At 42.0% G+C, this 21,525-nt stretch overlaps 1 protein-coding gene across 1 annotated transcript in view; it reads right to left on the bottom strand.

The window, feature by feature from the left end:
- Window positions 1–6,304: 6,304 nt before the first annotated feature.
- pigt (phosphatidylinositol glycan anchor biosynthesis, class T) overlaps window positions 6,305–21,525 on the bottom strand; it is a 30,235-nt gene continuing 15,014 nt past the window's right edge. Inside the window, exons 7-12 of the mRNA XM_072556841.1 lie at window positions 19,700–19,797; window positions 17,803–17,971; window positions 16,527–16,727; window positions 15,674–15,839; window positions 8,958–9,041; window positions 6,305–7,997 (exon numbers count right to left, since the gene is read on the bottom strand). Of these exons, the coding sequence (XP_072412942.1) occupies window positions 7,748–7,997; window positions 8,958–9,041; window positions 15,674–15,839; window positions 16,527–16,727; window positions 17,803–17,971; window positions 19,700–19,797 (968 nt within the window). The 3' untranslated portion in view covers window positions 6,305–7,747. The remainder of the gene's footprint in view (window positions 7,998–8,957; window positions 9,042–15,673; window positions 15,840–16,526; window positions 16,728–17,802; window positions 17,972–19,699; window positions 19,798–21,525) is intronic.

The raw sequence follows: 21,525 nt of genomic DNA, 5'->3' as shown, positions 1-21,525 counted from the left end.
CCTTCCCCATCCAAAGCATCTTAAATCTTGTCTAATCGCATCATAATTGCCTTTCGCCCAGCTATAACTCTTGCCCTACAGTATATACCTACCCCTTTCCATTGCTAAAGTAAATGTAACTGAATTGTGGTCACTATCACCAAAATGCTCACCTACCTCCAAATCTAACACCTGGCCGGGTTCATTACCCAGTACCAAATCCAATGTGGCCTCGCCCCTTTTTTTTTAGCCTATGTGGATATTCTGTTAGGAAACCCTCCACACATTGGACAAAAACTGACCCATCTAAAGTACTCAAACTGTAGAATTTCCAGTCAATATTTGGAAAGTTAAAGTCCCCCATAATAACTACCCTGTTACTTTTGCTCCTATCCAGAGTCATCTTTGCTCTCCTTTCCTCTACATTTCTGGAACTTTTTGTAGGTCTATAGAAATCTCCCAACGGGGTGAACTCTCCTTTTCTGTTTCTAACCTCAGCCCATATTACCTCAGTAGATGAGTCCTCCTCAAACGTCCTTTCTGCTGCCGTAATACTGTCCTTAACCAACAATGCCACACCTCCCCTTCTTTTACCACTTTCCCTGTTCTTACTGAAACATCTAAATCCCAGAAGTTGCAACAACACTTCCTGTCCCTGCTCTATCCACGTCTCTGAAATGGCCACAACATTGAAATCCCAGGTACCAACCCATGCTTAAAATTGACCCACCTTATTCTGGATTCTCCTGGCATTGAAGCAGACACAGTTCAAACCACCTTCCTGTTTTCCAGTACACTCTTGCGATCTTGAAACCTCATTTACGACCTCCCTACTCTCAACCTCCTGCATACTGCAGCTACCACTCAGATTCCAATCCCCACCACTCAGATTCCAATCCCCACCACTCAGATTCCAATCCCCACCACTCAGATTCCAATCCCCACCACTCAGATTCCAATCCCCACCACTCAGATTCCAATCCCCACCACTCAGATTCCAATCCCCACCACTCAGATTCCAATCCCCCTGCTGAGTTAGCTTAAACCTGGGAGGAGACACAGCAACCGCAAGTCTCTTGTTCCCACAGAACCTCCTATCTGTCCCCCTAACTATGGAGTCCCCAGTGACTAATGCTCTGTTCCTCTGCTCCCTTCCCTTCTGAGCAACAGGAACAGACTCTGTACCAGAGACCTGTGCCCCCACGGCTTACCCCTGGTAAGATCCCCCCACCCCCCAACGATATCCAAAACAGGTGGACTTGTTGTTAAAAGGAACAGCCACAGGGAATCCCTGCACTGTCTGCCAGTTCCCTGACTGTAACCCATCTACCTTTTTCTGGGACCTGAAGTGTGACTACCTCTGTGTGACTCTTCTCAATTACCCCCCTCTGCCTCCAAATGATCCAAAGTCCATCAAGCTCCAGTTCCCTAACGCGGTTTCTGAGGAGCTGAATTTGGCTGCACTTCCCGCAGATGAAGTCAGTGGGGACACTAGTAGTGACCCTTCCCTCCCACATTCTACAGGAGGAGTATTTAACTTCCCTGACATCCTGTCTTGCTAGACTATGTCTGCAGCAGGGGTAAGGTAACCAATACGAAGAAAAACATACTTGATATCATCCTTAACAATTTTCCAGCTGCAGATACATCTGTCTGTGGCAGTATCAGTAAGAGGGACTACCATACAGTCCTTGTGGAGGTGAAGTCCAGCCTTCACATTGAGAATATCCTCCATCGTGTTGTGTGGCACTATCACTGTGCTAAATAGGAAAGACCTCGAACAGATCTAGCAACTCAAGACTAGACATTCACCAAGTGCAGTGGGCAATCAACAGCAGCAGAATTGTAACTCCAGCTGAATTTGCAACCTCACAGCCTGGCACACTCAACCACCACCATCAAACCATGGGATCAACCCTCATTCAATGGAGAGTGCAGGAGGGCATGCTGGGAGCAGCACCAGACATATCTAAAAATGAGACATCAACCTGATGAAATCACCAAACAGGACTACATATGTGCCAAACAGCATAAGCTGCAATGATTGACAGAGCAGGTCTAAGCTCTGTAGACCTGCTACATCCAGTCACAAATGATGGTAAACAATTGAACAACTTCTTAGAGGAAGTTACTCCACATATATCCCCACTTTCAATGATTGAAGATCCCAACACATTATTGTAAAAGATAAGGCTAAAGCATTGGCAACCATCTTCAGCCAGAAGTGCCAAATGGATGATCCATCTCGGCATCCTCCAGTAGACCCCAGCATTACAGATACCAATCTCCAGCCAATTTGATCCACTCCATGTGATATCAAGAAATGGTTGGAGACACTGGATACTGCAAAGGCTATGGGCCTGGACAACTTCCTGGCAATAGCACCAAAGACCTGCACCCCAGAACTTGCCACTCCGCTAGTCAAGCTCTCCCAGTCCAGTTACAACACCAGCATCTATCCTACAATGTGAAAATTTGCCCAGGTACATTCTGTACACAAAATGCAAGAAAAATCCAAACTGCCCAACTGAGGCCACATCAATCTCGATCATCAGTAAATTGATGGAAGGTATCAGCAACAATGCTATCAAGCAACAATTGCTCAGCCCCTGGATTGCCTCCAATGCCAGCATATCAGTAAAGAGGCTCAAAACTGCTCACAGTATTCAAGCTGCAGTCTGACTAGTGCCTTGTATAGCTTTTGCACTAGAATAAACACAAACAGAAATTGCTTGAGTAACTCAGCAGGTTTGCCAGTATCTCTGGAGAGGAAACAGAATTAATGTTTGAAGACCAGGCACCTTTCTTCAGGACCGATGGAGAAGGTATTTAAACAGATGATAAAAGTTTGGGGATGGGCAGGGGAATGGGAGGGATGGTTATGATGGGTGGTAAGTGGAGATGTAGCCCAAAATCAGGGACTGGGTGGACAGATTATTAGGAATGACAGTAAGCAAGTAGTGGTGGACATTTAAGGATGTATTTGCTCCGTACTCCCATCTATACTGATAGCTTATCAAATTTTCAACAAACTCAACTGAACAGAGTCAGATTTTTCTTTCACAATGAAAGAAGTGGAAAGAGGAAAAAAAGGAGACAGGCCGTGTAATTATATGGCACATTTTATGATTTTAGGACATCCCAAAATGTTTCACAACCAGTAAAATACAACTAAAGTCACTGTTCAAACATAGGGAATGTGGCAGCCAAATGTACACCACAGTCCCACAAATAGCAATGCAATAAGAAGCAAATACCTGCTTTAAGAACAGAACTTTATCTTAAAATTTTTACAGAAGAAATCGCATTGTGGTTTAGATCCTGAAAGTCAGGAAATATTAGTTATGCCCAGGAAAAGGAGGAAAAAGCCCACATTGACTGCAGGAAAGTGGACAACTCAGAGAAAAACATTGAGATGAGTAAGCAGTAAGTGGATTTACACTATTGCAAAGCAACACACTTTAAGAGACTGGAAACAGTAAATTACCACAAAACAGTTAATTTATACAAGTCAAAGCTCTTATTGAAGAATTTAACAGTATTAGAGCAATACAGTTTTGGAAAGACTTACAACAAAGAAAGCACCATACAGACTCTAGCAAACTATACAGGTGCAGAAGTTCAAAATGGAGTTTTTGAATGCAAGAACATAAGCTTAAAGAACAAAAGATTACAAGCAGTATTGAAATGTTATTGTTTTAAAATGGTTTTTAAAACATTAACAATTAAGGTCATTGAGAAGGAGTGGAGAGATATGAGATTTGAGTTCAGACACAAACAACACTGTACACACAAGTCGGGATATCTTGGAGGCACTGCCTCACATTTCAACACTGAAGCTGAGCAAGTTAACACGATGGCTTCAGTGGTGGGAAACTGTGAATGTGAACCCTTAAAATAGAACGTATTACAAACCAAATTATTGCTGGATTTTTAAACAAAATTTTGTCAGATTCCAAAGAAGATTTAACCTTGGAGAAAGCTATTTAAATTGGGCTGGAAGCAGAAACCAGAAAAAACTCTCAGGCAGATCCTCAGAGGTAAAAAAACAACTCTACTTCAAGAGGACAACAGAATAGCTTATTCCATGATGGACATCCAGAAGATTAAAAGACCTCCAGATGATGTTGTCAGAGTTACCAGGGAAAAGCTTTTCTGTGTCAGATTTACAGGCTAATTGCTCAATGACAAGATATAAAGGAAGAATATCCTCTGCAAGGGATAAACAATCCTCCCGGGAAGAAAGGATCCATGGATCAAAATCTCAGTCAACAATCCTCAAGTGGAAGACCTACTATTCTCCTGAGTCAGAAGAGATCTGGAGAGATAATTTGGGGGAGATGGAGTATTAGTGAATGCGAAATCATTACAGGGCAACTGCCGTATCCATGGATTCAGTTCCATGGTTTCAGTTACTCGCAGTCTGAATGTATTACATGGAACATTCCAGAACCAGGGACCAGGAAGCTGCCAGGGAGGTGTGTTTCCCATTTAAATGAATGGGTTTACCATCATCCGCAGTTTTGGGCATCTACGGTGGGTCTTGCAACGTATCTCCCGTGGGTACATATTGTATGATGGTTAACTATGGGCTGGAGATGTTGTATAAGGTTCGAAAGGAGTTGATATAATTAGCTCATGCCCACGTTCTCCACTTAATCCTTATTTTCTGTGCTACATTGAACTTGACTCAATCAGATGATCTCTCAGTATTTGGGTGGATACAGAGGTGTGTACACATACCTGTAGAGAACAGATTTATTCTGTACAACTCCCAAGGGTCCTAATACTTAATCCTGACTAGCAATGCCAGCTGTACTATCTTGTTAACTAAGATAAATGCCTTTTCTGTAAAGGCTTTTCAAAAGTCTATCCTCTGCCAATGATAAACAGGCCCTGGACACAGTATACGCAAATGAAAGTTTGTGGCAGCTAACTATCTCAAACACCTCTTATCCTATACCAGATACTATCAGAGGTGGCTGATAATGTTCAGACACTAACAGTAGCTGTGGCGCTGATTGAAATTCAATGCCCAATACAACAACCCTCTTTGGACTCACACTCCTACCATAATCAGAGGCCAAAAAGTATGACCAGCAAAATGCAAGGCACAAAAGCAGGCCATTGGCACATCAAGTCTCCGTGTGCAAAGCTTGGAGTTTCTGACACACATTCTGAGCGAAAAAGGGAACAGAGTTGGAAACCAAAACTTCTGGGGAGACTGAACCAGCATTAAATCATATTTTTAAAAAAACTTTCACCAACCAGTCCACACCAACACTCCCTGAAGAGTAACCCACCCAAACCCATTTCCCCCTAATCCTATGGGCAATTTAGCATGGCCAATTCACCTGACCTGCACATCTTTCGATTGTGGGAGGAAACCCACGCAGACACGGGGAGAATGTGCAAACTCCACACAGACAATCACCCAAGGTGGGAATTGAACCTGGGACCCTGGTGCTGTGAGGCAGCAGTGCTAACCACTGAGACACCGTGCTAGATTCCAATGCACAAGCAAATTCACAATGATTGCAGCCATTTTTGTTAGTTGCATTCAACACAGTCTGGATGCCATGAATCCAACAAAGATTCTAACGATGTGTGCTGTTTTTTTGGGAAAGAAAACTTGGAATTTCAATTGGTTATTGTTCAATACTGTTCAACTGGCGATCAGGTTATCTTGAAAGGAAGGAAATTAAATTCTTCATAAAGGAAACAATGTTCTTAAGGACTTTGCCATCCCGTTTAATGACCTGTACGCTGAGTAGACTGCCGAACCAAGATGTACAGTTTATAAATGCCCACAGTTTTCCTGTTCATGTTGAAAATACAGATTTTGGGTTTCAGTGATAAGGAAGGCACCCAAGATAGTATTTTTAGTGCTTGTTTTGTTTGACAGGTATGGTAAAAATTCCTGTTTAAATCTCTTACCCATCGACCACAGTTTTCAAAACTTTGCCTCACTTTCCAACAATGCACTGTGATGCATTTCTTACTTAACATTAACTACATAAATGCAAGGTACTGTTGTTGTACATTGTATTCCTGGAAGGCCTGTCTTTCTGAACCATATTACACTTTTAAAAGAAATCAATCCTGACATTTTGCTTAGGTTTTCACAACGGTTGATGCTCATTTAGGAAATGAATCACTTTAAACTCATAATCCCCAAGGACTATAATTATCCATTTGGCTCCCCTCGATTTGCGTATCTCGCAATAATTTTCACAGGCAGTTTACTAATGATAGTGGTAGCCATCAAATTTGATGGCCTTAATAAAAAAAAACTCTGAAAAATAAACCGAGACAGTAGCAGGAAGAGGAAGAGAGCAGACAAATTTTATTTATGCATTAACTCATCATAAAGTGTTTTTTGGGGAGACATGTGCCTGTTCATGATAATCATCTCAAATCCAGTTACTCACCACAGAACAAAAGATAATGAATGTTAAAAATTACAGTAACTTCAGTGAGGAACAATAGTTTCACCACTGTTATAGCCTTTCTTGGGGAACTGTAATCCATGTCCGATCTCAGCAACAACTATTTTAAAGATAAAATTTCACATTCATTACAGAACTTACTTCACTGTAGTTTGAAAACTAGTAGCTTGAAGGAGCCTGAGGTTAGAAAAGAGGAGATTGAATTCCTTGGAACAAGAAATTAGACCTGGAGAATGAAGTCCTCCCCAACAGGTCAGGAGCTTGTTGCTGGGCCTGGAGACGGGGTTATTTAAAGCTAGAGAAGTGAAGATTTGAAGTCTGGAGTCCATTACAAGATGCAGGAAGATTGGGAATTGAAGGAAAATGTGTGTAGATCAGAGCTGAAAGTCAGGGTTGTGGACTAGATTGGGAGCCTCCCCTTACTCGAGTTAGAGGTCAGACAGTGAAATGGAGGTCCATAAATGAGCTCTACACATGCTCCTCAGCAAATGGGAGATTTAAGCTTCGTAACCCTTTCAGGAATTTGATGTCAGTGAAAAAAAATTCAATCCAATCTTAAAACTTGGTCATCATCAAGGTCATTGTTTAAACAAAGGACTCAAAGTTAACTGTTGCTCTGAATTGTATGCCTGTTGCAAGCTCATCAGTCGTGAGACAGGGAGCTCTCTGTTACAGTGTGATTGACCGAATGGCTCTATGGTGGTGTCTGCTGTCAGGCTGCCCAGTCATTAATTCAAATCAGAGTGAGTCCAATAGGACAAAACAGTGTGGTGGGGACTGGGGCTAGCAGCAGGGGAACAAGGTTGTGCACACCAGGAAATGATGGGTCAAAACTTATTATACACCAGTGACATTCATTTGTAAATCTGACCCCTAAAATGAATTAGTAGAATTAAAATGTACAGACAGCAGATTAAAGCCATTTTACATGACACCAGATTAAGGTAACTCCCAGCAATGTAAGCACACATGTCCCAGTTTACCACTTTGCAGTGGCTTTTACTTTCCCAGTCCGCAGACAAAATTCTGTCCATTTCATTCATGCTACTAATTTTCAACAGACTTTGCCAACACTCTATAACAAACAAGTCGATCTGCTTAATACAGTAGGTTGCACAGCATATCAAAGATTTCCAGATCCTCGTCTGCAAGTTCAGGTAACATCACGTTGGGCTGGGGAGGATCATCAGCTCTTAATTCATCCAAAGTTAAAACTGCAGTAAAGACATTGTTGTTAAAAGGTAGTTTGCCCAGCCCAGGAGCAGCCACTGGTTTGGTAGTGTGGTTTTCCAGCCCCTGTTTTAGATAATGTGACTATCTCAGATGGGTGGGACTCCACGCAATCTGCGAATCATGTTAGCAATCTTCTTCGCTACCCCACCACTGGGCTCAACGATCTGGAAGGTCCTTGTGAGGAGATTGTAGAAAGAGCCGTAGCCAACTGCCACCACAGTACAGGTGAGGCAAATGACATTGTAGGGCATGCTGAAATCAGGTGTGGGCAAATTCACCAGCAAGGCCTCAGTGTACAGTCTGACAAAGTAAACTGAGGCATCAATGGATGTAAACCTGCAACAAAAATGTACATTTCACAGGTGATAAGAAATGATCCCTTTAAAACTAACAGTCTACAACTGATCTCTACATTATCTCCAGAGTTGCTGTAATATTTATGAAAAAGTATCAACATATTCTGGGCAATTGTAGGAGCAAAGGAAACCTGAGGGGAAGTCCTCTCACTCCAGATGCTGTTTGTCATTATACATGCAAAGCTATCTTTAAAGGAAATGGGAACAAAGCCAGCGTGTCACCAGCAAGGCTAGTTCTCACTGTTCATCCCTAATTACCCTCAAATTGAGTGGCTTATTTGGCCATTTTCAGAGGGCAGCTACAAGCCAATATCACTGTCAGTCTGGAGTTATGCGCCGACCAGATTGAGTAAGGTCACTAGCGAAACAGTGGGGATTTTATCACAATTCATGGTCACAGTCACAGAGATTAATTTTCAATTCCAGATTTCTGAATGAAATGTAAATTTCACCAGCTGCTGTGTGGGGTGGGGGGGGGTGGGGGGGGGGGGGGTGGGGGGAGTGGATCTTTACACTTGTCCCGAGAACAGTAACCTGGGCGTCTGGATCGCTAACCCTTTGTTAAAGGGGTAAGAGAGATAATACATTGCTATAACTTAGCAACTGAATCATGTATTGTATTACAGAATACAATCAGACTGTTTTTATAAAATGGTGTATTCGCTAAACTACCATAAGGAACATCTCAGGATTGTTTATACTGAAGACAAATCAGCTTTGTGACATGTTGTTAAACTCTCCAAACACCCACAGCAAACTCCCCCTGGGCTCACAGTAACCAGCTCATTGCTATTTTTTTCCCCCAACACTCGAACCCTAACACTTGTGCTTTGAAACTTTATTTTTAAAATGCTCCTCATATCTCACAAGATCTCTTTTTCAACTGGACAGAGACAAGAAGCACAAGGATCATAAAACAATTTGAATTCCTTATACTTACAGTCTGGTGAAAAGAGGTGCAAGTTTAGTGGTGTTTGTTTCCATGTTTATTCTGCTTGGCACCAGAGCACTCAGCACAGAGGAGCTACAAAGAACAGAAGTGAGTAAGTAAGAAAAAAGGAACACAGCATTGATATAGTCCGCACAATGTGTCCTATTTAACTGCTACCCTGTCTTGCCCCTTTAAAATTACTGTTCAAGTATTCCATACTAAGTAAGTTTAGCTGCATTTATACCACTGAAATTAGAAATTAGTAAATCAGTTGCCAATGTCAGGGTCCAGCTCAGGACAAGGAGACTGAATACTCAGTTGTCTTTGTTTTAAGCATTTTTATCTGTAACACTGTGTGACGCATAGAATGCAACAAACATAAGCTAGACATAAGACTTCTAATCATTCAAGGAGAGCACATGTATCAACAATCACTGCCAATGGGAGGACACACTGCCATATACCAACTATGTCACAAATTATCAAGGGCCTTACTCAGCGATTGAATAAGTCAAATGACATTTTTATTGCAGGGAATTCCAGATTTTATTCTGACTCCTGATTAGAGAATAAGGGTCAAAACTGCCAAATTCAGGAAAAAGAAAAGCTGCCTTTTCTTCCACATAGATTTGTCATTCCTAAAGCAGGTAGATATAGATTATTTTTATTTGGCAGCACTGGAAGGAACCCATCAGACTTGACTCAACTGGAGGCAGTTCTGTGCTTTGGCACTATTTCGGCAGACGCTCCTGGGGTTTGGAAGTAATGTAGTAGCAATTCTAAAGTTTGGAAACACATGGAAGAGAGTGAAGGGAAAGTCCGAAGCTTAGCAGAACCGGAAGGGATAATTGAAACAAAGGTCCTTAGCAGCACCTTCCAACCCAGGACCTCAAACACCCAGGTGGACAAAGGTAGCAGACTTATGTGAACTGCAAGCCATACACCATATCGACTGGGGACTATATCTCTGTTCCTTGACTGGCATTGTATCAGTGTCCTGAACTCTCTTGCCAACCCATCCTATATGTACACCTGATGAACTGCAGTAGTTCGAGGATTCAGTTCATTACCATCTTCAGAAGGGCAACTAGGGATGAACAACAGGTGCTGGCCTTACCAACACTGCATGAGAGAATATTTTAAAAAAGTGAGTTTTGACTCACTGGTGCCTTTTGCATTCTGACAGTATCAAAACAGAGTGAGCAGTACTTGTAGAAAAACAGATTGCATCTTGGTACATATCGTCGCAAATTTTAAATTCAGGATTTGGCAATTAGCTTCTGAATATGTCTATGTTGCTCTGTCTGTTTCTCTCTCTCTCACTTATATACATGCATTAATTAGAAGGCTTATGTTTTCTAATTATCTACAAATTGCAGGTGAAGATAAACAAAGTCTGTTTGCTTGGGAAGCTGACAAGACACAGTTCATCCAAAAGCTCAACACTGCAGATGCTGAAGGTCTGAAATAAAAGCAGGAAATACAGGAGAAACTCAGCAGGTCTGGCAATATTTGTAGAGAGAGAAACAATCAACGTTCAGAGTCTGATACAATTGGTCTTCCGTTTTATTTTCTTTAGTTACCCTGTTCATTTTCACTTTTTTTATTTGGAAAAGAATGGACTTGAAAGTCACAGCCAGCCATAATGAGCACCAAGGTGTAAGTTTGCAGTATGGAAATAATGTATCCTCTAGATTTGGCTAACTGTAGAGCACTCAGCAAGCAGTATTTGCTGACTACACATTGAGCAGACAGCCTTTCTATTCTTAATGGAAGTGTGTCCCTCCTAAAGGGAAGGTCACTGAATGATAGAAGGCTGCTGCAGGATTTTATTGCAGGGAAGTGGAACACCAAGGCACAGGGCTCCATCTCTTTTGATGTGGAACTCTGCAGTAGAAATGAAAAGCGGAAACACACCATGGCTCTGCAAGAAGTCAGAAGCCCTCGAGGCACCGTGGATATACCGCACGAACTCAAGAAAGCAGTTGCTCATAATCACTTTCTCAAGGAACGAGCAACAAACACTGGTTATGCCAGCAATGCCTACATCCTATAAAAAATAATTTTTAAAAAAGAACCTTCAGAAGGGATCAGAGGCAGGTAGCCAAAAAGATCAGTTACTGCTGCCTGACCCCATCATTCATTTAATTACAGGATCATAGAATGGGTTCAGCACAACAGACCATTGAAACCAGTATGCCTTTCTGAGAATAACTTGGCTGGTCTCACTCCCAGGCCTTCTTCACATAACTCTGTAAACTTTCTCTTTCCAACTGTTTATCCAATTCTTTTTGAAATGATTGCAAGTGGGTTGTCATGGTCAGTGACTGCACCTTCATGCGATATTTCACATGCATCAGCCTTCTACCACTCGGTGCACCATGACGCCACCACTAAGCTAGCAACAGGCTCTAATAACCAGGGCACATGCCGAATATCCAGACACCAAACTTCGTTCTTTCGGTGATGGAACCTTCACACACGGCTTCCACATACCTCCAGCTATTCAGTTGAGACATTCTTAGCAGTGTAGAGGGAGAGGGATCTTGGGGTCCAGGTCCATAGATCCCTCAAAGTTGCCACCCAAGTTGATGGGGCTGTGAGGAGGCATATGGTGTGTTGGCTTTCATTAACAGGGGATTGAGTCGAAGAGTTGCAGGGTTATGCTGCGGCTCTATAGAGCCCTGGTTAGATCACACTTAGCTCTGTGTTCAGCTCTGGTTGCCTCATTATTGTAAGGATGTGGAAGCTTTACAGAGGGTGCAGAGGAGATTTACCAGGATGCTACCTGGACTGGAGGGCATCGTCTTATGAGAAAAGTATTGAGGGAGCTAGGGCTTTTCTCATTGGAGCAAAGAAGGATGAGAGGTGACTTGATAGAGGTGTACAAGATGGTGAGAGGGATAGAGTGGATAGACAGAGACTTTTTCCCAGGACGGAAATGGCTATCAGAAGGGGACATAATTTTAAGGTGATTGGAAGGAGGTTTAGGGGAAATGTCAGAGGAAGGTTCTTTACACAGAGAATGGTGGGTGTGTGAAATACACTGCCAGCAGTGGTAGCAGAATCAGATACATTAAGTACAGTTAAACAACTCTTGGATAGGCACATGGATGATAGCAAAATGAAGGGTATTGTAGAACAGTTTGATCTTAGAGTAGGATAAAAGGTCAGCACTACATCGAGGGCCAAAGGGCCTGTACTGTGCTGTTCTATCTTCTAACACCACCAAATGATTTCCAGAAATGTTAAGATTCAAGATATGTCAAATGATCATACCTGTGAATTGCCCTTTCAGCAACAGAAATCTGTGTGCACTGCACAGGAATCAAAACTGTACAAAAACATCAAGTCTAACTTTTAATATCATACAGCCATAGAAACGTACAGCACAGAACGGACTCTTTGGTCCAACCTGTCCATGCCGACCAGATATCCCAACCCAATCTACTCCTATTTGCCAGCACCCAGCCCATATCCCTCCAAACCCTTCCTATTCATATACCCATCCAAATGCCTTTTAAATGTTGCAATTGTACCAGCCTCCACCACATCCTCTGGCACCTCATTCCATACACGTACCACCCTCTTCATGAAAAAGTTGCCCCATTGGTCTCTTTTATATTTTTCCCCTCTCACCCTAATACTACGCCCTCTCGTTCTGGACTCTCCCAACCCAGGAAAAAGATCTTGTCTATTTATCCTATCCATGCCCCTCATGATTTTGTAAACCTCTATAAGGTCACCCTCAGCCTCTGACACTCCAGGGAAAACAGCCCCAGCCTGTTCAGCCTCTCCTGTCACTCAAATCCTCCAGCCCTGGTAATATCTTTGTAAACTTTTTCTGAACCCTTTCAAGTTTCACAACAACCTTCCGATAGGAAGGAGACCAGAACTGCACGCAATATTCCAACAGTGGCCTAACCAATGTCCTGTACAGCTGCAACATGACCTCCCAGCTCCTGTACTCAATATTCTGACCAATAAAGGAAAGCATACCAAACGCCTTCTTCACTATCCTGTCTACCTGCGACTCCACTTTCAAGGAGCTAGGAACCTGCACTTCAAGGTCTCTTTGTTCAGCAACACTCTCTTCATGTAAAAGTTACATTAAAAGACAAAAGTCAATGGAATCAATTCACACCTGGGGGTGGGAATTTTTAGTCTCTCTTTACTATTTTTTTTTAAAAAAAGAGGTCAGCATTTATTGCCCATAACCTGAATGATTGGCTTGGCCAATTTAGAAGGCAATTAAGGCACACAGATGCGATTCCAGACCCAGAGCAAAGTCTCCTTCCCCAAAGAAATTAATGAACCAGATGGATTTTTATGACAATCGACACAGTCATCTTCAGACTAGCTATTTTATATTCCCTTTTTTTATTGAATTCAAATCCTGGATTTGAACTCATGTCCCTGGGCCTCTGCATTACTAGTCCAGAGACATTGCCACCATGCCAGCTGATTCCTGGGATGGAGGGGCCGTCTTGTGAGAAAAAGGTAAGCTGTGTTAGCCTATACTTCCTGGAGTTGAATGAGAGGTCATCTTAATGAAACATAAGACCTTGAGGGAGCTCTAGTAGATGCATTTCCTCATAATAGAATCCAGAACAAGGGAGGTACTGATTATAAATAAATGCTTCTCATTTAAGATGAAGATAAGAAGGAATTTTTTTTGCAGAGAAGTATTTGGAATAAGCATTCCAAATAAACAATTAGAATTCTCTTCCTTAGACTTCATGGAGACTGGATTATTCAATAATTTCAAAACCACATAACATCGGAGTATAGTCCAACAAGTTTATTTGGAAGTACAAGCTTTTGGAGCATTGCTCCTTCGTCAGGTAACTACCAAATAAACCTGGTGGATTATAATCTGGTGTTGTGAGATTTTTAATATTGTCCACCCCAGTCCAACAACGCATCAAGACTGAGAAAGACAGATTTGATTGACAAGTGACTTGAGGTTATTGAGGGGGATGGGGTATTACAGGCATGACAGTGGAGCTAAGTGGAGCTAAGACTATACTCAGATCAGCCATGTTCATTGCAAAAGGCACAGCAGGACCAAGCAGCCCAATCCTACACCAATTTTGTATTCTCATGTGGATCTATCTCATCGTGTCACTGTAAATTAACCTTTACCTGCGTTTTAACCTTTACCTTGACATTAAACATTTAATTAGTAAGGAGACAGACTTCTTTTGCAAAACCTTTAAAGTGATTTATTCGTTTTAATTTTTGTATTGATAGGTTCTCTTGACTTGCAGCAGTTTTCTTGTTTTCTTCGGTTTTAGTTTATACATTCTCAATCTCTTCAGTTTTACTGTTTTCAGATAATAAAGTATTTTGATAGAAATGCAATAACTAAACGTGTATGTTAAGTGAGAAACATTTAACGTTTATATAGAAAAAAAATAAAATGTTTTCTAAGCAAGAGCCAGACTATATGCATTCATGACATGATCTTACATACATCGCTCTGGAAAGAGAACACAATGCTTGTGCAAAGCCAGTGCGACACATTACTAATGAATGTACAATCACACATCCATGGAGTTTAGGCCAAGCATTACTCTTGGCCTCAGTCAATTTGTAGGCAGCAAATCAGAATTACTAAAAATTACTTCACTCCCACAGGAAGTGAAAATGAACAGTTTTGATAAAGGACCTGTACAACATTAACATCCTTCAGCAATCAACAGCCCCCGGGATAATAAGTTACAAGTGGTCTAGCTTAGATTGCCTTGTATTCTCCTGGCATCCGTTCCCACTCTAACACTTTAGAAATAGAGAAACAAGAAGAGGCCATTCAGCCCCTCATTTAATGTAGATCATGATTCTACAAAGCCATTGTTCCAAAATCCCAATGAAATAACTCCTGTTGATCTCAGTCTTGAAAATTTCATTTGACCTTCCTGCATTCACAGCCATTTAGGAGAAAGTTGATTGAGCACTAATATTTTAATCACTTGTTCTCTACTTGTCAAGAGAGAGATGGTTCACTTACAGCCACCCCATCAAACACAGATTATTTTAAAAGCATTGATTAGGTCCACCTCAATCCATTCAATTTAGGAAAGGTGTATACAACTATTTGTCATAACATAATCCTTTAAACCCCGACATTGTCTGGTAAAGCTGAGCAAGCACTCAAAGACTAAATAGATCTTTCCAAACTGAATGTAACATTTCAGGTGGCATCTGACCTAGTTTCCATTTGACAAAGGGGTTCTAGGTAAGGTCAGGCAGCATCAGAGGAGCAGGAGAGTCGACATTTCAGACAGAAGCCTCCCAGAACATTGATTCTCGGATGCTGCCTGACCTGCTGTGCTTTTCCAACACCACACTCTTCGACTCTAATCTCCAGCATCTGCAGTCCTCACTTTCTCCTCATTTTCTCTGTCACTCAATAATACTTTATTTAACATGCTACAGCACCATCTTTAGACAGACAGCTGCTCCCTGTCACTTGGGGATGGTATAAGCTTTCTTTCTGCTTTTTGTTCCATCTGGAAATGGCATTCATAGGATGCTCAGCTGAAGAATACATTCTGATTTCTCTCTCTAATCAAATACACACAGCCTCATACTTCCCCTCATTGATCAAACCTTGTGGATCTGCATTTTATTTTTCCCTTCTTTTGTTCCTAAATTAAATTTACAGCCTGAACACAAACCAAGCTGAACAGTACCCAGATGTCACTGTATTTCTAGCTCCTTACCCCACATAGAAGCCATGGTTGGGATCAGGGGGGTACTCAGTCCACTTCAACAGTGCTCTCTCAAACTCGATGCCAATCTTGGTGACAGATTTAGCAGGCAGCTGAATCAGCATTTCCAGTAGATGAGGGCACTCTCGGTCTCTGGCCGGCTGGTAATGGATATAACCTGTCATCAAACATGGCAGGGCATGAGAAATTGTTATGATGTAGCCAATTGCTTATAACAAAGTTTATTGTGAAAACAGTAGCAGTGTAATGCAAATAGGATAGCAGGAATGTCTAATTAATGCTGTTTTTTCCAGCAACAATCATTAACCAAGAAATTTTTTATATTGTTGACACTAGGGTTGGAGGAAGGGAAATTTTCATTTTCACCCCTTGGGCTATAAATAAATGCAGTATATCAGTCAAATTAGGCAAATCTCTCACATCTTATGGGTAATCAGAGTAGTTAGCTATAACAAAATACAGTTAGAATGCTCTATTAGGTAGGAAAACTTAGAGGCAGAACTTTTGTGAGAATCAAAAACAAATTAGATGCTCATTAGAAGAACTACAGCACTTTGCAAATTAATTTCACTGGGCGGAACACCTTTGTTCCCACCTCGTACTAACTGTCACATGTTTCTGAGCTACTGTTCCACTGGTTGGCTGTTGGTGGAGCCATGGGAACTATCACCTCTCGTGGCTCAACAGCACCATCTCAGGGCAGTACAAACAACAATTCTGAATACAGAGGCTGAGAAACAGATATTCACTCCATCAGAGGAGGGAGAAAGGTGGCTGGTAAGAGAAAGGGAAAAAGAGAGAACAGGGATGGGAAGGGAAGGATGGGGAAACAGGATGGTCTTACTTGGTTTATTCTCTTTGCCCTTGGTGGTGATGGTAAGTGTGTGAATATAAAGTCGAAGGTACCAGGGCACAATCTCCATCAGCAGCACTGGGAACGCCCGGTATGGATGGTTATTGTAGACCAGAGTGTTGATTTTACCTGTTTGAAGGCCAAAGCCACTCACATACCTCTCAGCTTTAAATACAGGCACTTCAGGTATCGCTATATTGAAAGTAGAAATAACAATCAACAAATCATTGTCTAATAGTGGTTTAGAGCAACACAAAAAAAAATCAAAGCCTCATCTTATGCGGCTAATGCATATTGATTTAAAAGCAATTTTATTTACTAATACCGCAGGTGTAAGATACAGCATTCCAAATTCACCTCATGCTTTAAACACTTAAATGTCCCCATAATAACATTATGGAGACTGTGGTAAATAGTCCAACAGTTAGCACTTGGATCTCTGTCGGACTTTACCCCGGTCATTCTCTCTAAGTAGAAAAGTACCTCACCCCACCCTGCCACGACAACAGGAATGGAATTGAGAAATGAGAAAAATACAGTTGAGATTTCAGCCCATCGTACCGGATCATCTATTGACAATGGGAAGACAGCCTGGAATGGATTTTATGCAGGCATCAGTAGTCTTGCCTTCTAGCTGGACAGCTAACAACAGATTGGGAAAAATTATTTCTGCTAATTTGAATTGGGAATGGGGTAAGATTATGAGAAGCATAGACAAGATGGATAGAAAGCAATTGAAGATCCTTGACTGAAGGATCAATAACAAGCAGGCATCGGTTTATGGTGAAGGCAGAAGGTTTAAAGGGGGTCTGAGGAAAAATATTTTCACCCAGAGGGTGGAGGAGGTCTGGAATGCACCACTTGGGAGGGTAGTTGAGGCACTAAAACCTCACAACCTTTTAAACAGTGTGAAGATAGGCTCTTGGAATGTCATAATATTCAAGACACTAAGCCAAGTGCTAGAAAGTGGAACTAGTGTAGATTGAGAGTAGTTTAGTCAGTGTGGACTCAATGGGCCAAATGGGTCTGTTGTGTGCTGTGTGATTCTATGATGGCTGCAGCAAATAATCTAAAATGAGAACCAAGGCTTTCAGAAGTGAAATTAGGAAATGCTTCCAGACAAAAAGCAGAAGAGGCTTGAAATTTGCTAAGATTCTCTGTAGACTCTCTATGTAGGTGTTCAGTCTACTGTAGACTCCATTCCAATATGTGCAGAGACCATCTGAGGTTCTTGCACTAACTGGTAGCAGCATATCAAAGTACTTACCAAACTGCTTGGACAATTTCCATTTTAATGCTATGTTTAAGGAGTGTGATGATGTGCTGTAAAGATGAGGATTTAGCAGGTTGTACACAGCATAGGATCTCCATTTCCCATGCACTGTTGTGTTAAGCACAGAGGGTGCTGGTGGCGTCAGCTCAAGTGTGTCGTTAACCTAGAATGTTGAGAGCAACATTTATTTTAGTCATGTTTTCAAGGAAAAACTACGCAAATAAAACACTATTCCATATCTTCATCCCATAGGGAGAGGGAATGACATAGTGGTATGTTGGTACCAGGTAGTATTCTGGGGACACAGGTTTGAATCCTGCCACAGCAAATTGGGACATGTGGATTCAATAAAAATCTGGAATTAAGAATGTAATGATGATCCTAAATCCATTGCTCATTTTAGGGTGGCATGGCAGCTCAGTGGTTAGCAGGACCAGCAACAGGGACCTGGGTTTGAATCCACCCTCAGGCCGTGTGCAGTTTGCACATTCACCCCACATTTGTGTGGATGTTTCCTCCGAATGCTCCAGTTTCCTCCCACAGTCCAACGATGTGCAGGCTAGGTGAATTAGCCATTGGGAAATGCTAAGTTACAGGGAGAGGTAGGAGATGGATCAGTGTGGAATGCTCAGAGGGTCAGCGTGGACCAAATGGCCTGTTTCCACACTGTTGGGATTCCTACGATCCTATGAAAATTCAACAACTACATGCAGCAAAAGGACCAAATCAGGACCCACTACTTATCTGCAACCAATGATGTTTTTAAACTTACTGGTACAAGACATCATTCCACTCTCTGGTTTACTGTTCCACCTCTTAAATTATCTCCTACATCCAGGAAACACACTGCCCTGGAGATACACATGGCCCAACTTGTTCAGGGAATCATTTGGCTGAAATCAACCATAAAAGCCACTGAACTGACTTTAGCTCAGAATGGTTGTTAACATCAGTTCCTGATTTGCACGAACACTCCCACCTCCACCAGAGAACCAACTCCCCTACCAACCCAACCACCATCGCTAGAGAACCAACCTCTCTCACTGCCACAGAACCACTCTTACCACTACAGCTATAGGACCAACACCGTACCACCACACAACCAACTCCCCACCAACTCAATCACCATCGCTAGAGAACCGGGCAGCACAGTAGCTTTGTGGTTAGCACTGCTGCCTCACAGTGCCAGGGACCCTGGTTTGATTCCAGCCTTGGGTGGAGTCTGTGTGGAGTTTGCATATTCTCCATGTGTCTGTGTGGGTTTCCTCCCACAGTCCAAAAGATGTGCAGGCCAGGTGAACTGGCCATGCTAAATTGCCCATAGCATTCAGGGATGTGTGGGTTAGGTGCATTAGTCATGGGCAAATGTAGGGAAGGGGTCTGAGTGGGTTACTCTTCAGAGGGTCAGTGTGGACTTGTTGGGCTAAAGGGCCTGTTTCCATACTGTAGGAATTCTAATTCTAATTTTAATTCATCCCCACCACCACTACTGCCACTGCCAGGGAACCAAACACCTCAATAAGTCTACTTGGGTAGACCTTGAGAAGGTTCAAACATGGATCAGAATCTGTTCTATATCTTAAGATGATCTCTACTGGAAATCGACAACATTATATGTGACCACCAGTGACACCCATTCCACTTTTCAGACTGTAAATGCTGTCTAATCTCAAGTGTGAACCAACCCCGCTATTGCCACTGCCAAAGAGCTATCTCCTTTTCTGCCACTGCATTTGAACCAACTTCCCCCCACTCCTCCCAACCCAATCACCATTTCCAGGGATCCAAATCCATCACCACCCCTACCACCACCAAAGAACCAAACTCCTTGATGTATCCACTTGGGTAGACCTTGAGAAAATTCAAATATGGATCAGAATCTGTTCTGTACCTTATCACTGTCTGTGACGTCCACATAAACTGTACTTTGTGATGCTAAAGGGCACACCTCCGTCAAGGTCCGTGAAAACATCTTGAACAGTGACCACTCTATAAGATACCAACAATACAGCAAAGTAAATGACATGTGGCCTAGCAATATTTAGAAACAAACAGTCTCTGTTTATTCATGACACTAAACTAGAAATTGCTGGAGAAACTCAGCATGTCTGGCAGCATCTGTGGAGAGAAGACAGCATTTGAGTCCAGTGATTCTTTTCTTCAGAACTAAACCAGTTTCTTAACTAAACCAGTTTCTCTGGTGATTTCTTTTGTTACTGATGATCAGCACCCCTAGTTCTTTGGTTTACTCTGTATGTATTAAGGATTGAGAACTGCACTGCTCCTACTCCGTTTACCTTATATTTCTATTAGAAATATAGATCTTTTCTATTTACTGTACCTTCAGATTTTCAATTATTTTTGTGTATTTTGCTTGAGCTCCTGGTAGATGAATACGTGTATTCTAGACATGTAATTCCCATGGCCTGTGTTAAATAGAGTTCACACTGTAATAGGAATTGATGGTGTAAATAACTTAAGGACCCATGTCCAAATTTGGTACCAGTTATGATCAAAGGATATGTTTTGAAACATATAGATCAATGGAACTTTGAAGCTCCAACTGAACAAGAATACCAATTATCATGACTAACAAATGGTTATACAAGAACAAAATGAACGGTGGGTTGTTTGGGTGCTGAGGGTATCCTGTTCAGATTGCAACCAAGGTCCATGATCATTAGCAAACAGAATAAGAAGATCAAAAGTATGAATGCAACAACAGACCTCAGTCTGCAGGGAGTTAAAAGGAGAGGGGTCGGTTGAGTTGCGGATAGTGCCGAAGGATGCTGCAGGTCACAGAGAGACTTAGATAAGCTGCAGAGCTGGGCTGAGAGGTGGAAAATGGAGTTTAATGCAGAAAAGTATGAGATGAAGGAGCAACAAGAATAAGGAGTAATGGTAAGATTCTTGGTCGTATAGATGAACAAAGAGATCTTAGCGTCCAGGTACATAGATCCCTGAAAGCTGCCACCTAGGTTGATAGGGGTGTTAAGGCGGCATACGGTGTGTTAGCTTTTATTGGTAGAGGGATTGGAGTTTTGGAGCCATGAGGTCATGCTGCAGCTGTACAAAACTCTAGTGCAGTCACACGGAGTATTGCGTATATTTCTGGTCACCGTATTATAGGAAGGATGTGGAAGCTTTGGAAACGGTTCAGATGAGATTTACTAGGTTTTACCTGGTATGGAGGGAAGGTCTTATAAGAAAAGGCTGAGGGACCGGAGTCTGTTTTCATTAGAGAAAAGAAGATTGAGAGGTGACTTATTGAGGCATACAAGATGATCAGAGGGTTAGATAGGGTGGATAGTGACAGCCTTTTTCCTAGGATGGTGATGGTTAGCATGAGGGGCATAGCTTTAAACTGAGGGGTGATAGATAAATGACAGATGTTGTTTCTCTTCTACGAGAATAGTAAGGGCATGGAACGCACTACCTGCAACAGTAGTAGACTCACTAACTTTAAGGTCATTTAAATGGTCATCGGATAGACATGTGGATGAAAATGGAATAGTGTAGGTTAGATGGGCTTCAGATTGGTTTCACAGATCGGTGTAACATTGAGGGTCAAAGGGCCTGTACTGTGCTGTAACGCCCTATGTTCTATTCTCCTTGGTTTCCACAGTCCCACCAAATTCGTTAAATTACACTTGCAAAATGCCCCACAAATAACTCAGTCCTAGCTGTGTTCAGGTGCAACCTGTTGGCTTCACAGGT

The sequence above is a fragment of the Chiloscyllium punctatum genome, chromosome 37 (assembly GCF_047496795.1).
Source record: "Chiloscyllium punctatum isolate Juve2018m chromosome 37, sChiPun1.3, whole genome shotgun sequence".
NCBI classification, from domain to species: domain Eukaryota; kingdom Metazoa; phylum Chordata; class Chondrichthyes; order Orectolobiformes; family Hemiscylliidae; genus Chiloscyllium; species Chiloscyllium punctatum.
The sequence above is the reverse complement of the archived record's forward strand: the minus strand, read 5'-3'. Positions and strand labels throughout refer to the sequence as shown.